This window comes from Vipera berus (assembly GCF_964194415.1).
Source record: "Vipera berus genome assembly, chromosome: 2".
NCBI lineage: Eukaryota > Metazoa > Chordata > Lepidosauria > Squamata > Viperidae > Vipera > Vipera berus.
In genome coordinates, this window is record NC_138203.1 from 238,309,538 (window position 1) to 238,323,226 (window position 13,689).

At 48.2% G+C, this 13,689-nt stretch overlaps 1 protein-coding gene across 2 annotated transcripts in view; it reads left to right on the top strand.

The window, feature by feature from the left end:
- The first annotated feature begins 25 nt into the window (after window positions 1–25).
- TXNRD3 (thioredoxin reductase 3) overlaps window positions 26–13,689 on the top strand; it is a 40,588-nt gene continuing 26,924 nt past the window's right edge. Inside the window, exon 1 of one of the 2 annotated variants that reach the window (XM_081320742.1) lies at window positions 26–262. In XM_081320742.1, the coding sequence (XP_081176868.1) occupies window positions 140–262 (123 nt within the window). In that variant the 5' untranslated portion in view covers window positions 26–139. Of the gene's footprint in view, window positions 263–4,511; window positions 4,961–13,689 lie in introns of those variants that run through there. The other variant, XM_081320741.1, reaches the window with a different exon arrangement.

Sequence of the window (13,689 nt, forward strand, 5' to 3'; positions counted from 1 at the left end):
CGAGAGTGAAACTGAGCGCCTGGAGGGGAGGTGACCGCGTAGTTGAGATCTGCTAGCGTCCTCCGCTGCTGCTGCTGCTGCTGCTGCTGCTGCTGTTGTTGTTTTTTCGGCCTCCGTCGGGGATTGGCGAGGGCCCGCCATGCCGCCTCCGGGTCAAGTCCGTCTCCCAGACCTGGATGCGGTGAAGCTCCGCGTCCGCAGCCTAATCAGCACCCACTGGGTGATGATCTTCAGCAAGAGCTACTGCCCCTTCTGCAGGAAGGTGAGGTGGGGAGGGGGGAGAGGAAGCAGGAGTTACCGTGGCAACGCTCCTTTCCCGCTGTCGGACCCTCTGGCCGCCGTTTCTGCTGGTGTCGGGTCAGTCGGGGATTCCTCGCACGCGCTTCCGTTGCCATTTCCCGTTTCTTCTTGGTCAGTGAGCTCTTCCCTCCCGGAGGGGACGAGCTGCCTCTTCCGCTATCCGGAGGAATGGGGGAATGGCCAGTGATGGGATTCAACTAGGTCAGGGGTAGGCAACCTCGGCTCTTTTATGACTCGTGGACTTCAACTCCCAGAATTCCTGAGTCAGCGGAGCTGACTCAGGAATTCTGGGAGTTGAAGTCCACGAGTCATAAAAGAGCCGAGGTTGCCTACCCCTGAACTAGGTGAACAACCGGTTCTCTGTGTGTTTGCCGCTTCCGGAAGTCCATTCTGGGCCTGGGCAACGAAAAATTAGCTACCGGTTCTGCCGAACTGGCTGAATCACACCCCTGGGCATGGCGCAGGCTAGGCCCCCTCATCGCTGTGGCTTCTTCCAGGCTTTCGCGCCAGGGAAATCGGGCCGGCCGGCTGACGGGAGTGACATAATAGGGCAGGGGTCTTCAAACTTGGCCCTTTTATGACTTGTGGACTTCAGTTCCCAGAATTCCTCAGCCAGCATGCGTGGCTGAGGAATTCTGGGAGTTGAAGTCCACAAGTCATAAAAGGGCCAAGTTTGAAGACCCCTGTAATAGGGCGTCCGGGTTAACCTCTTCGTGAAGGCACCAAAGTAATAACTGGGCAAAGAAAACTTTTGGGTAGTGATTACAGGCACCTGGCTAGAGACCAGGAGGACATGGATTCTTGGCCTCCTTTAGGCATTAAGCCAGCTGGGTCAATCGCTCTTTAGAGGATGGGTTTTGTAATACATGGTGGCCAACACTCTCAGCCCTCCAGAAAAGACAGTGTGGAACCACTTTTGAAATTTTGCCAAGAAAACCTATGTCCAGGCAGTGCCTTTTGTCCACACTGGTGATTTTTTGAGAGACAATCCCCCACCCCCACCCCAAAATTGGAGCCCAGATCTACTTTGCTTTGCCAAGTTTCTTTAAAGAGTTAATTCATCATCAACCTCAATTGGAAATCCAAGGTGGAGTCACAGTGCCAGAATTTCCAAGGCCTTTATTAGGAAATGTTGTGCTACACATTCTTTGGAAATAAGTTTCATTGAAAGGACGTAAAATGTGTCCTTTGACAATTAGTCAAATGTGTGTTCAAACATGAAATTCCACCTGTATTTACATAGCTTATTTGTCATGCTTATGCCATATGTTAAGATGTTCAGAAAGATTTAAAATATTAAGAGGACAGAAGGTGCAATACTTGTATGATGAAAATTAAAATAATGGTAATTAAGTGTGGATTAAAACATGATAGGATCCAATCTGGGTTGGTTACCAGGACCAGAGGTGTAGTCTTTCAATCATTCTGGTGAGAGAAGTTCCCTGAAGATGGGCTGCGGCACAAGTCCAAAAGCTCAGAAGACTAAACTACTGGTCCTGGTGACCAACCCAGGTTGGATCCTGCAACAATATCCTGGGACATGTATAATTTGCCTTCTTGCATAAAATATTGTATAATTTTAATTTTTATTCCTTTAGTGTGTCATTTCTGAACTCCTACGTTCAGGTTGTTGGGATATAGATTTTCTTCATGGAAATAGAATCAATTGTAACAGCAGTAGTTAATTGTTTATTTGTTGCCACACAGGCTTTAATTAAGGCTAATTTTGTAAACTAATACTCTATATAAAAGAAATGCAGGAAATCATGAAGAAACAGCTTGTTATTGAGTAACACTGCTTATACAACAATTTGTCTTGTACAACTCTCACTAATGTGTTGCACTCTGTGTTGGGTATCATTGTGGGGCTAGGAAGACAATATAATGAGTCATGGTAGAAATTCAACTCTGTGGTAATAAAATACCATCATGATATACTTAACAGGACCAAATGTGAATAAGCATTGGCTAGAATTATCTCTAAATAAGTAGAAAATATGAGTTGGATAAAGAGAATGAAATTATACAAGGAAAAAACTGTAATTTATAGTTTCATATGTTATAGAAATGTAAAATCAAAAGGCAATATAGGGAAGAAATTATACTGAATATGAAAAATCTTAGGTTTAAGAAAGTATAAATACATCAAAAGGGCACAGAGTTTTTCATGCTTCACTTCTGAATGGCTGCATTTAAACTGCAGGTGGAACCAGATCAAAATCTAAATATAAATAAGTACAAATTAAAACAACTACAGTTAATCTCATCGTTGTGAAATAATTTTGGGAGGACCTTTAGAGGCTATACTCAAGGATTTCAGGATATGTAGGTGTTTCCTGAGTCAAAATAGAGAGATGTGGACTTTTTGCTAATATTAACAGTATGAATTGAGAAATTCTTCCTAGATAGGATTTCACTGAATCTTATTTGCATGCAATTAAAAAGATTCTCCCATTAGTTCTTCCTTATTCATTTACTAATGACATTTAAAAAAACCTTTAAAGTGGAGTTTGTTTCTGATGGCTTGATTGGATTAAGAATCAATTCAAAATGTTTATTTGGCCTAGTACTAAAAAATAGGGGGTTACATTATTACTTTACAAATGTTCCTGAAAGTTTCAAACCAAATCAGTTAAATGTACTTCTGAATAGATAAGCATGTGTTGTTGTTGTTGTTAGCTGCGAAGTCGTGTCCGACCCATCGCAACCCTATGGACAACGTTCCTCCAGGCCTTCCTGTCCTCTACCATCTTCTGGAGTCCATTTAAGCTCACGCCTACTGCTTCAGTGACTCCATCCAGCCACCTCATTCTCTGTCATTCCGTTCTTCTATTGCCCTCAATCTTTCCCAGCATTAGGCTCTTCTCCAGTGAGTCCTTCCTTCTCATTAGGTGGCTAAAGTATTTGAGTTTTAGCTTCAGGATCTGGCCTTCTAAAGAGCAGTCAGGGTTGATCTCCTCTAGGACTGAGCGGTTTGATCGCCTTGCAGTCCAAGGAACTCGCAGGAGTCTTCTCCAGCACCATAGTTCAAAGGCTTCAATTCTTTGGCGCTCAGCCTTTCTTATGGTCCAACTTTCACTGCCATACATTGCAACTGGGAAGACCATAGCCTTGACTATACGAACTTTTGTTGACAGGGTGATGTCTCTGCTTTTTAGTGTGTTGTCTAGATTTGCCATGGCTTTCCTCCCCAGGAGCAAGCGTCTTTTAATTTCTTGGCTACAGTCCCCATCTGCAGTGATCTTGGAGCCCAGGAAAATAAAATCTGTCACTACCTCCATTTCTTCCCCATCTATTTGCCAGGAATTGAGAGGGCCAGATGCCATGATCTTGGTTTTCTTAATGTTAAGTTTCAACCCAAGTTTTGCACTCTCCTTCTTCACCCGCAACACGAGGCTCTTTAGTTCTTCTTCACTTTCTGCCATTAGAGTGGTATCATCTGCATATCTTAGGTTGTTGATATTTCTTCCGGCAATCTTAATTCCAACTTTTGATTCATCTAGCCCTGCCTTTCTCATGATGTGCTCTGCATATAAGTTAAATAGGCAGGGTGACAGTATACAGCCTTGCCGGACTCCTTTCCCAATTTTGAACCAGTCAGTGGTTCCGTGTCCAGTTCTCACTGTTGCTTCTTGGCCCACATATAGGTTTCTCAAGATACAAATAAGATGGTATGGTATGCCCGTCTCTTTAAGAACTTGCCACAGTTTGTTATGATCCACACAATCAAAGGCTTTAGCATAGTCAATGAAGCAAAAGTAGATGTTTTTCTAGAACTCTCTAGCTTTCTCCATGATCCAATGTATGTTGGCAATTTGATCTCTAGTTCCTCTGCCTCTTCAAAATCCTGCCTGTACTTCTGGTAGTTCTCGATCCACATACTGCTGGAGTCTAGCTTGTAGGATTTTAAGCATAACTTTACTAGCATGTGAAATGAGTGCAATGGTGCGATAGTTTGAACATTCTTTGGCACTGCCTTTCTTTGGAATTGGAATGTAAACTGATCTTTTCCAATCCTGTAGCCACTGTTGAGTTTTCCAAATTTGCTGGCAAATTGAGTGTAGCACTTTTACTGCATCATCTTTTAAGATTTTGAATAGCTCAGCTGGAATACTGTCACCTCCACTAGCTTTGCTGTTGCTCAGCTTTTCTAAGGCCCACTTCACTTCACATTCTAGGATGTCTGGCTCGATGTCAGTGACCACCTCATTGTGATTATCAGGTATGTTAAGCTCATTCTTGTATAGTTCTGTGAAATCTACTTAAGAAAGTTTAATTGTTTTTATGGTTCTATTTTTTTTGTTATCTTCATGTTTTTCATAATCCAGAAGAAGGGGTATTTATAACATCTTCAAAAATAGGTATGGTCATGAATGATTATGGTACAATTCTGTATATGCAGCACTGGATAATAATAGAAAAACAGAGAAAAGCAGCTGTACTTAAATTATATTGAATTGCTGCTTTCTCTGTGGTGGGGGGGAGGAGGAGATAGAGAGAGACAGAGATGATTATATTTCCTGCAGTGAACAGATTGGCAGCTAGACTCAGAGCTGCTGTATATTGCAATCTTTTCCAGATTCTTGAGTTGTCGTTGTCCATCTTAACTATTTCCACTAAAGTAATTTCCAATCAACTTTCAAATCACCATGTGAGCAGAGTAAGTATTGATGTGAATTATAATCAACACTTAAGTCTCATGGATCTTCCCAGTTCTTACAAAGATAAATTCTGACCAAAAGTACAGAAATGGAAGGTGCCCTCAAGATATTAATAGAACTCATCAAATCATGTATACCCAGAGTGATCTCAACAAGAGACGTCTTCAATACAATCAAAGCCTTCAGTTGCTTCCATTTCTTTCAGCCAGCAATAGTGTTTTGGCACAGGAAGAAAAAAAAATACATTTGAACTTTTCCTGTCTGTTTTTCAGTTAACTGCCTTTCTATATCTGATAGTGGATTTTCAAATATTCTGGTTTCCCACAATTTCATCTTTTTCCCCTTGCTACCAATACTTTTGCCCCATCTCCTTTAGCTGTTTATCAACATGCTTAGTTTGCAGTTTTCCTTGACTAATAACATCTCCCATAAAATAGAAAGTGTCTCTAGGTATGGAGATGAAACCATAGACACACTCTCTCTCCTACTCTTCAGTTTACTATAGTAATGTGTGCCTTACTTACTTGTACCACAGTTGACATTGTTTGTAATGTATAGTGTGCTGGCAAAAAAATGGTAGAGTTTCCTAGTCCCAAGTGGTGAATATCTCCCCATATTTTATCTCTGGAACTGGTTTAGCAAATAGTTTAGGTACTAATCTTTTAGCATTAGGCTACTTAAAAACCTAACCTTCTGATTCTGCTACGGAATTAAATCAAATTATACTCTTGTGCTTGATATAAATTATAGTATGTGGCTTCTAGCTATATTTTAAGTTAAATATCACCTAAGCCACAAATTGGAAGCAATACTGTTGCTTTGCTGAATTTCCTCTGTTATTTGTATGCTTTGGTGTGTACAAAGCCCATTTGCTTTACAGAAATGTTATCTGCAGGTTTTAATTACCCTGTAAACCGCCCTGAGTCCTTCGGGAAAGGGCGGTATATAAATGTAATAAAATAAAATAAATAAATAAAAGAACTGGGATTCAAAAGCAGGGAAAGAAACCCATTTTCAATATTCTCTTTTTTTTACTATCCACATTATTCTGGACGGACCCATAATCCTGCAGAAAAAAAATTCAGAATGCTACAGAGGAAATAGCAATCTTTATATTTGATGGGTAATATTCATGAAACTTCCTTTCTCATATGTGGAATAGTGTCAAGATATTGATTTAATAGCTAACCAGCTTATGTAATGTAAGATGTAAGATGTAATGATGAGACTGACTCAGCAGGGTTTGTGTCTCTTTAAGAGCATTTCTATAAAGGGAAGACTCTGCTGATGTGTTCTCTCACCTCCTTCTCCTGCTGTAATTGTGGTTTGTTGGATCCTGCTGAGTTAGCACATGTATGTATATTGTTCCTGTTGTACAATATTGTAGCTAGTGTAAGAGAATCCACTATTTAATACAAACCACTGTTTACTGTGTTCACTCCTGGGTTATCTCAGTGCAATAAGTTTGTGCACACTCTGACAGGTTATGGGCCTAGAGAGAGGAGAAACCCAGTGAGAGCTTGACCCAGAGCCAGAGGAGTTAAGGTTTGTGGTGGTAGCAGGCAACATGGACTCCATCAGCGTAATGGGAGAAGGTTTCATAGTATCTCATCTGAATGAGACAAACTACCTCTCCTGGTGTCAGAAAATGGAGATGTACCTGTGAAGGGAGGAGTTGTGGATGATAGTTACTGATCCACTTGCAGCCCTGGATGATGGGGACTTGGATTGATACTTGGATGAATAAAATGTTCAAAAAGTTAAATTATTTTAAATTATTCTTTAAACTGCACTAAAGCCATTGGGTTCTACTCCCTCTTCCCCCCACCCCCCCAAAAAACACAGTTAAAACTCTTGGTCATATTAGCAGAAGGAATTGCTATTACCCACTAGAGTAGACCTTTGGAAATTATCCAGAGAGTACCTGTACAAGACAGAAAAAGTCATATTAGCAATTAATGTAAATTAAAAGAGCTGCTACCCTAAGGCTGTACGTTTAAGAAATGTTTAAGTGTTTAAAGCAGACACATTTTACACAGTAAATGGCACTCTGAAAATGGAGGTGGTAAATAAGGTTCACTACATAAAACACCAAGCTTCAGTTAATTTATTCTCTTTCCATACCTTCAGAGTACCTAATAACACATTTAGTCCTATTTTAAAGAATTTTTTTTTAAATAAAGGGTTGTGTTCTCATTTTCTGCCTATTAAATTACTGAACGGTTGTGCTTGTATTCAATGTACGTTATTTCTAGTAATTTAAATTGCAAATTTAATTTTCTGCATCTCTCAAAAGCTTTCAGTATTTTCAAGTGTCAAATTGCTGCCTATAGTTATTAGCCCTTGGGCTAACACAGAAATTGGAACCTGAACTGCATGATGTCACATGACTGCATCGCTTAGTGATGGCATTCCCAGTTGCTACTGTAACCTCAGTACCATGCAGGTTGTTAAGTGAGGACCACATATGGCTGTGATGTGGGAAGAGGTGGGAGTCCCAGACAAGCAGGCTGGTGAATGAGAGCTATGGGCAGATGGGAACTGTGGAACATGGACAGTTATTATTTAGAGCCACCATCACCTTACTTTGAACGATTTCTGGTTGTATCCCAAGGACTTCCTGTATTGCTTATTTCTGAAGTGGTCATAGATGGAAAAGCAAATTTATAGATTGACATCATAGGTTTTCTGTTTTAATATATGTTACCATTAAGGTATTTTTACACACTGAAACAACGAAAGCTTTTAATTTCTGTTTTACCTAAAACAATTATTTCTTTAAAATTAGAAAGATTTGCAGAACTTTACTTAATCTTTGGATTGATCAGACAAAAGACAGCATGCAAAAATATTCTTGTCAACCAGTCAGTTCTTTTATATGAGGCACATCCAAGATAAGAAAGTATTGATTTCTTTGAGATTGCTTGCTTCAGATAATGATACAAGTGACATTTAGCTATATCATATAGAACTTAAGTTTCACCTTCCTTCTGACTTCAGGAGGAAGATGGAATGTAGCAAACTGTTTTATGGCCAGATTGCTCTACCATTCTGAGATTAGCTATCTTTTTATCTGGAATAGTTGTATAATGTCTTTAATAAGCTGTTGCTATGTGTAAAGTAATTACTAATTTCATTTTAGAACTAAGCAAAGACTAATTAGAACTTAGTGGCAAACTCCCACAGCTAGAACATCCACAATATTCTTTTCCCCTTAATTCTCTTGTCCCTCTAAAACACGTGTCAAACTTGCGGCGTCATGTGACGTCGCGTCACGCATCCGGCCTGTGGGCCGGCAGTTTGACACCCCTGCTTTAGAAAGCCGCACTTGGTAAACATGCCGTTCTCCCACATAGTAGTTTCTATCCTTAGTCCAATTCCTCCTTGATTTTGCTTATGGGAAACTGGCAGGGAGTGCTGGAAATCACAATCATGTGACCACAGCTATGATGATACTGTAGCGACCACAACTTTGCAAATACACCTGGGGTGAAGATCCTTGGAATTTAAATTACAAAGGAGTAATGTGTTTCTGTTTTTGTACATACCGTATATACTTGAGTATAAGCCGACTCGAGTATAAGCCGAGACCCCCAATTTCACCCCCAAAAACTGGAAAAAGTTATTGACTCGAGTATAAGCCGATCCGCCGTTCTGCAAGCCTCTGCCGCCATTTTGCAAGCCTGAATACACAGGAATACCCTGTGTGGCCGCGGCTCTCGGGGAAGCCCTGGCTGTCCGCTTCCTCGCTCCACGCTGCCATTCGGGGCGCGCGCGTTACCCGGGCAAATCGCGGCGCCCAGCAGGCGAGGAAACATGCCCGCTCCAGTCGCCCCCCCCTTCCCTCAGGAGACGCGAAGCAAGTGACCGCCCGGAGCTTACCGAGGACTTGCGCGCGGCCGAGGCTTCGGTGCTTCCAGGATCGCGCGCACCTCCCCAAACCTCCCCAAACGTCGGCAGGTCTCCGTTCCTCCTGCCGACCTTTGGGGAGGTTTGGGCGCCTCCCCAAACCTCCCCAAACGTCGGCAGGTCTCCGTTCCTCCTGCCGACCTTTGGGGAGGTTTGGGCGCCTCCCCAAACCTCCCCAAACCTCGGCAGGTCTCCGTTCCTCCTGCCGACCTTTGGGGAGGTTTGGGCGCCTCCCCAAACCTCCCCAAACCTCGGCAGGTCTCCGTTCCTCCTGCCGACCTTTGGGGAGGTTTGGGCGCCTCCCCAAACCTCCCCAAACCTCGGCAGGTCTCCGTTCCTCCTGCCGACCTTTGGGGAGGTTTGGGCGCCTCCCCAAACCTCTGCAGGTCTCCGTTCCTCCGCGCAGACCTGCCGACCTTTGGGGAGGTTTGGGCGCCTCCCCAAACCTCTGCAGGTCTCCGTTCCTCCGCGCAGACCTGCCGACCTTTGGGGAGGTTTGGGCGCCTCCCCAAACCTCGGCAGGTCTCCGTTCCTCCTGCCGACCTTTGGGGAGGTTTGGGCGCCTCCCCAAACCTCGGCAGGTCTCCGTTCCTCCTGCCGACCTTTGGGGAGGTTTGGGCGCCTCCCCAAACCTCGGCAGGTCTCCGTTCCTCCTGCCGACCTTTGGGGAGGTTTGGGCGCCTCCCCAAACCTCCCCAAACCTCGGCAGGTCTCCGTTCCTCCTGCCGACCTTTGGGGAGGTTTGGGCGCCTCCCCAAACCTCCCCAAACCTCGGCAGGTCTCCGTTCCTCCTGCCGACCTTTGGGGAGGTTTGGGCGCCTCCCCAAACCTCCCCAAACCTCTGCAGGTCTCCGTTCCTCCGCGCAGACCTGCCGACCTTTGGGGAGGTTTGGGCGCCTCCCCAAACCTCCCCAAACCTCGGCAGGTCTCCGTTCCTCCTGCCGACCTTTGGGGAGGTTTGGGCGCCTCCCCAAACCTCCCCAAACCTCGGCAGGTCTCCGTTCCTCCTGCCGACCTTTGGGGAGGTTTGGGCACCTCCCCAAACCTCGGCAGGTCTCCGTTCCTCCGCGCAGACCTGCCGACCTTTGGGGAGGTTTGGGCGCCTCCCCAAACCTCGGCAGGTCTCCGTTCCTCCTGCCGACCTTTGGGGAGGTTTGGGCGCCTCCCCAAACCTCCCCAAACCTCGGCAGGTCTCCGTTCCTCCTGCCGACCTTTGGGGAGGTTTGGGCGCCTCCCCAAACCTCGGCAGGTCTCCGTTCCTCCGCGCAGACCTGCCGACCTTTGGGGAGGTTTGGGCGCCTCCCCAAACCTCCCCAAACCTCGGCAGGTCTCCGTTCTTCCTGCCGACCTTTGGGGAGGTTTGGGCGCCTCCCCAAACCTCGGCAGGTCTCCGTTCCTCCGCGCAGACCTGCCGACGTTTGGGGAGGCTTGGGCGCCTCCCCAAACCTCCCCAAACCTCGGCAGGTCTCCGTTCCTGTTTGGGGAGGTTTGGGCGCCTCCCCAAACCTCGGCAGGTCTCCGTTCCTCCGCGCAGACCTGCCGACCTTTGGGGAGGTTTGGGCGCCTCCCCAAACCTCCCCAAACCTCGGCAGGTCTCCGTTCCTGTTTGGGGAGGTTTGGGCGCCTCCCCAAACCTCGGCAGGTCTCCGTTCCTCCGCGCAGACCTGCCGACCTTTGGGGAGGTTTGGGCGCCTCCCCAAACCTCCCCAAACCTCGGCAGGTCTCCGTTCCTGTTTGGGGAGGTTTGGGCGCCTCCCCAAACCTCCCCAAACCTCGGCAGGTCTCCGTTCCTCCGCGCAGACCTGCCGACGTTTGGGGAGGTTTGGGGAGGCGCCCAAACCTCCCCAAAGGTCGGCAGGAAGAACGGATACCTGCCGAGGTTTGGGGAGGTTTGGGGAGGCGCCCAAACCTCCCCAAAGGTCGGCAGGTCTGCGCGGAGGAACGGAGACCTGCCGAGGTTTGGGGAGGTTTGGGGAGGCGCCCAAACCTCCCCAAAGAGGAACGGAGACCTGCCGAGGTTTGGGGAGGTTTGGGGAGGCGCCCAAACCTCCCCAAACGTCGGCAGGTCTGCGCGGAGGAACGGAGACCTGCCGACCTTTGGGGAGGTTTGGGGAGGCGCCCAAACCTCCCCAAACAGGAACGGAGACCTGCCGAGGTTTGGGGAGGTGCCCAAACCTCCCCAAAGGTCGGCAGGTCTGCGCGGAGGAACGGAGACCTGCCGAGGTTTGGGGAGGTTTGGGGAGGCGCCCAAACCTCCCCAAACAGGAACGGAGACCTGCCGAGGTTTGGGGACGTTTGGGGAGGCGCCCAAACCTCCCCAAAGGTCGGCAGGTCTGCGCGGAGGAACGGAGACCTGCCGAGGTTTGGGGAGGTTTGGGGAGGCGCCCAGACCTCCCCAAACAGGAACGGAGACCTGCCGAGGTTTGGGGAGGTTTGGGGAGGCGCCCAAACCTCCCCAAACGTCGGCAGGTCTGCGCGGAGGAACGGAGACCTGCCGAGGTTTGGGGAGGTTTGGGGAGGCGCCCAAACCTCCCCAAACGTCGGCAGGTCTGCGCGGAGGAACGGAGACCTGCCGAGGTTTGGGGAGGTTTGGGGAGGCGCCCAAACCTCCCCAAACAGGAACGGAGACCTGCCGAGGTTTGGGGAGGCGCCCAAACCTCCCCAAAGGTCGGCAGGAAGAACGGAGACCTGCCGAGGTTTGGGGAGGTTTGGGGAGGCGCCCAAACCTCCCCAAAGGTCGGCAGGTCTGCGCGGAGGAACGGAGACCTGCCGAGGTTTGGGGAGGCGCCCAAACCTCCCCAAACAGGAACGGAGACCTGCCGAGGTTTGGGGACGTTTGGGGAGGCGCCCAAACCTCCCCAAAGGTCGGCAGGTCTGCGCGGAGGAACGGAGACCTGCCGAGGTTTGGGGAGGCGCCCAAACCTCCCCAAACAGGAACGGAGACCTGCCGAGGTTTGGGGAGGTTTGGGGAGGCGCCCAAACCTCCCCAAACGTCGGCAGGTCTGCGCGGAGGAACGGAGACCTGCCGAGGTTTGGGGAGGCGCCCAAACCTCCCCAAAGGTCGGCAGGAAGAACGGAGACCTGCCGAGGTTTGGGGAGGTTTGGGGAGGCGCCCAAACCTCCCCAAACGTCGGCAGGTCTGCGCGGAGGAACGGAGACCTGCCGAGGTTTGGGGAGGTTTGGGGAGGCGCCCAAACCTCCCCAAACAGGAACGGAGACCTGCCGAGGTTTGGGGAGGTTTGGGGAGGCGCCCAAACCTCCCCAAACGTCGGCAGGTCTGCGCGGAGGAACGGAGACCTGCCGAGGTTTGGGGAGGCGCCCAAACCTCCCCAAACGTCGGCAGGAGGAACGGAGACCTGCCGAGGTTTGGGGAGGTTTGGGGAGGCGCCCAAACCTCCCCAAACGTCGGCAGGTCTGCGCGGAGGAACGGAGACCTGCCGAGGTTTGGGGAGGCGCCCAAACCTCCCCAAAGGTCGGCAGGAGGAACGGAGACCTGCCGAGGTTTGGGGAGGTTTGGGGAGGCGCCCAAACCTCCCCAAAGGTCGGCAGGAGGAACGGAGACCTGCCGAGGTTTGGGGAGGTTTGGGGAGGCGCCCAAACCTCCCCAAAGGTCGGCAGGAGGAACGGAGACCTGCCGAGGTTTGGGGAGGTTTGGGGAGGCGCCCAAACCTCCCCAAACGTCGGCAGGTCTGCGCGGAGGAACGGAGACCTGCCGAGGTTTGGGGAGGCGCCCAAACCTCCCCAAACGTCGGCAAGTCTCCGTTCCTCCGCGCCCTGCCTGCCTGCTTCTTTCCGCTGCGGAAAGAAGCAGGCAGGCAAGGCGGGGAGCTCCGGAGACCTGCCGACGTTTGGGGAGGTTTGGGGAGGTGCGCGCGCACCTCCCCAAACCTCCCCAAACTTCGGCAGGTCTCGGACGGCGGTGGCTTGGGAGAGGTGCGGGCGATCCCGGAAGCACCAAAGCCTCGGCCGCGCACAAGTCCTCGGTAAGTTTTTTTGTTGACTGGAGTATAAGCCGAAGTGGAATTTTTCAGCCCAAAAAGTGGGCTGAAAAATTCGGCTTATACTCAAGTATATACGGTAATCTTTAAGATAGCAGGTTTGAGGTAACTTGATTCGAAAACTGTTGTGCTGTGATGCACAATTTGAATTAATTAAAGGTTGCAAACAGACAAGAGAGTTTTAGCAGTATATAGATGACTGCAAGATGATGTAACAGAATATTATGTTTGAATGTGGCCTTAAACTGCAGTAGGGGGCAAATATTCTGTGGGTACAAAAAAAAAGGGACACTGTTCATGTTAGAAGTTGCTAATATCAGTAAAACGGGTGGATTTGGAGTTTCCTTAGAAAAACAATGCAAGCTCAGAAGAATTGAGTTAGCTCAGGGGTAGGCAACCTTGACTCTTTTATGACTCGTGAACTTCAACTCCCAGAATTCCTGAGTCAGCCATGCTGAGGAGAAAGGAAGAGGTTGCCATGCTGGCTCAGGAATTCTGGGAGTTGAAGTCCACAAGTCATAAAAGAGCCAAGGTTGCCTACCCCTGAGTTAGCTCATTCTGTAGTAAGATTGCCCCATATTGTTATCAGATCTCTCATTCCTGTAGTAAAGGTTTTGTTATAATTTACCATGCTTTTGTAAGTCTTATGTATCATTTCTAGAAGGTGTATAACCTGTAACTCAGGGGTCTCCTGCATTCTTCTGGCAAGAGCCCAGTGACCACTGTAGTTGTACCTGAGGATAAAAGATACTTTATTCCATCTGTTTCCAAATGCTTTGGTTCCTTATTTAAGTGAGCATTTTCCCCACACTTTCTAATGG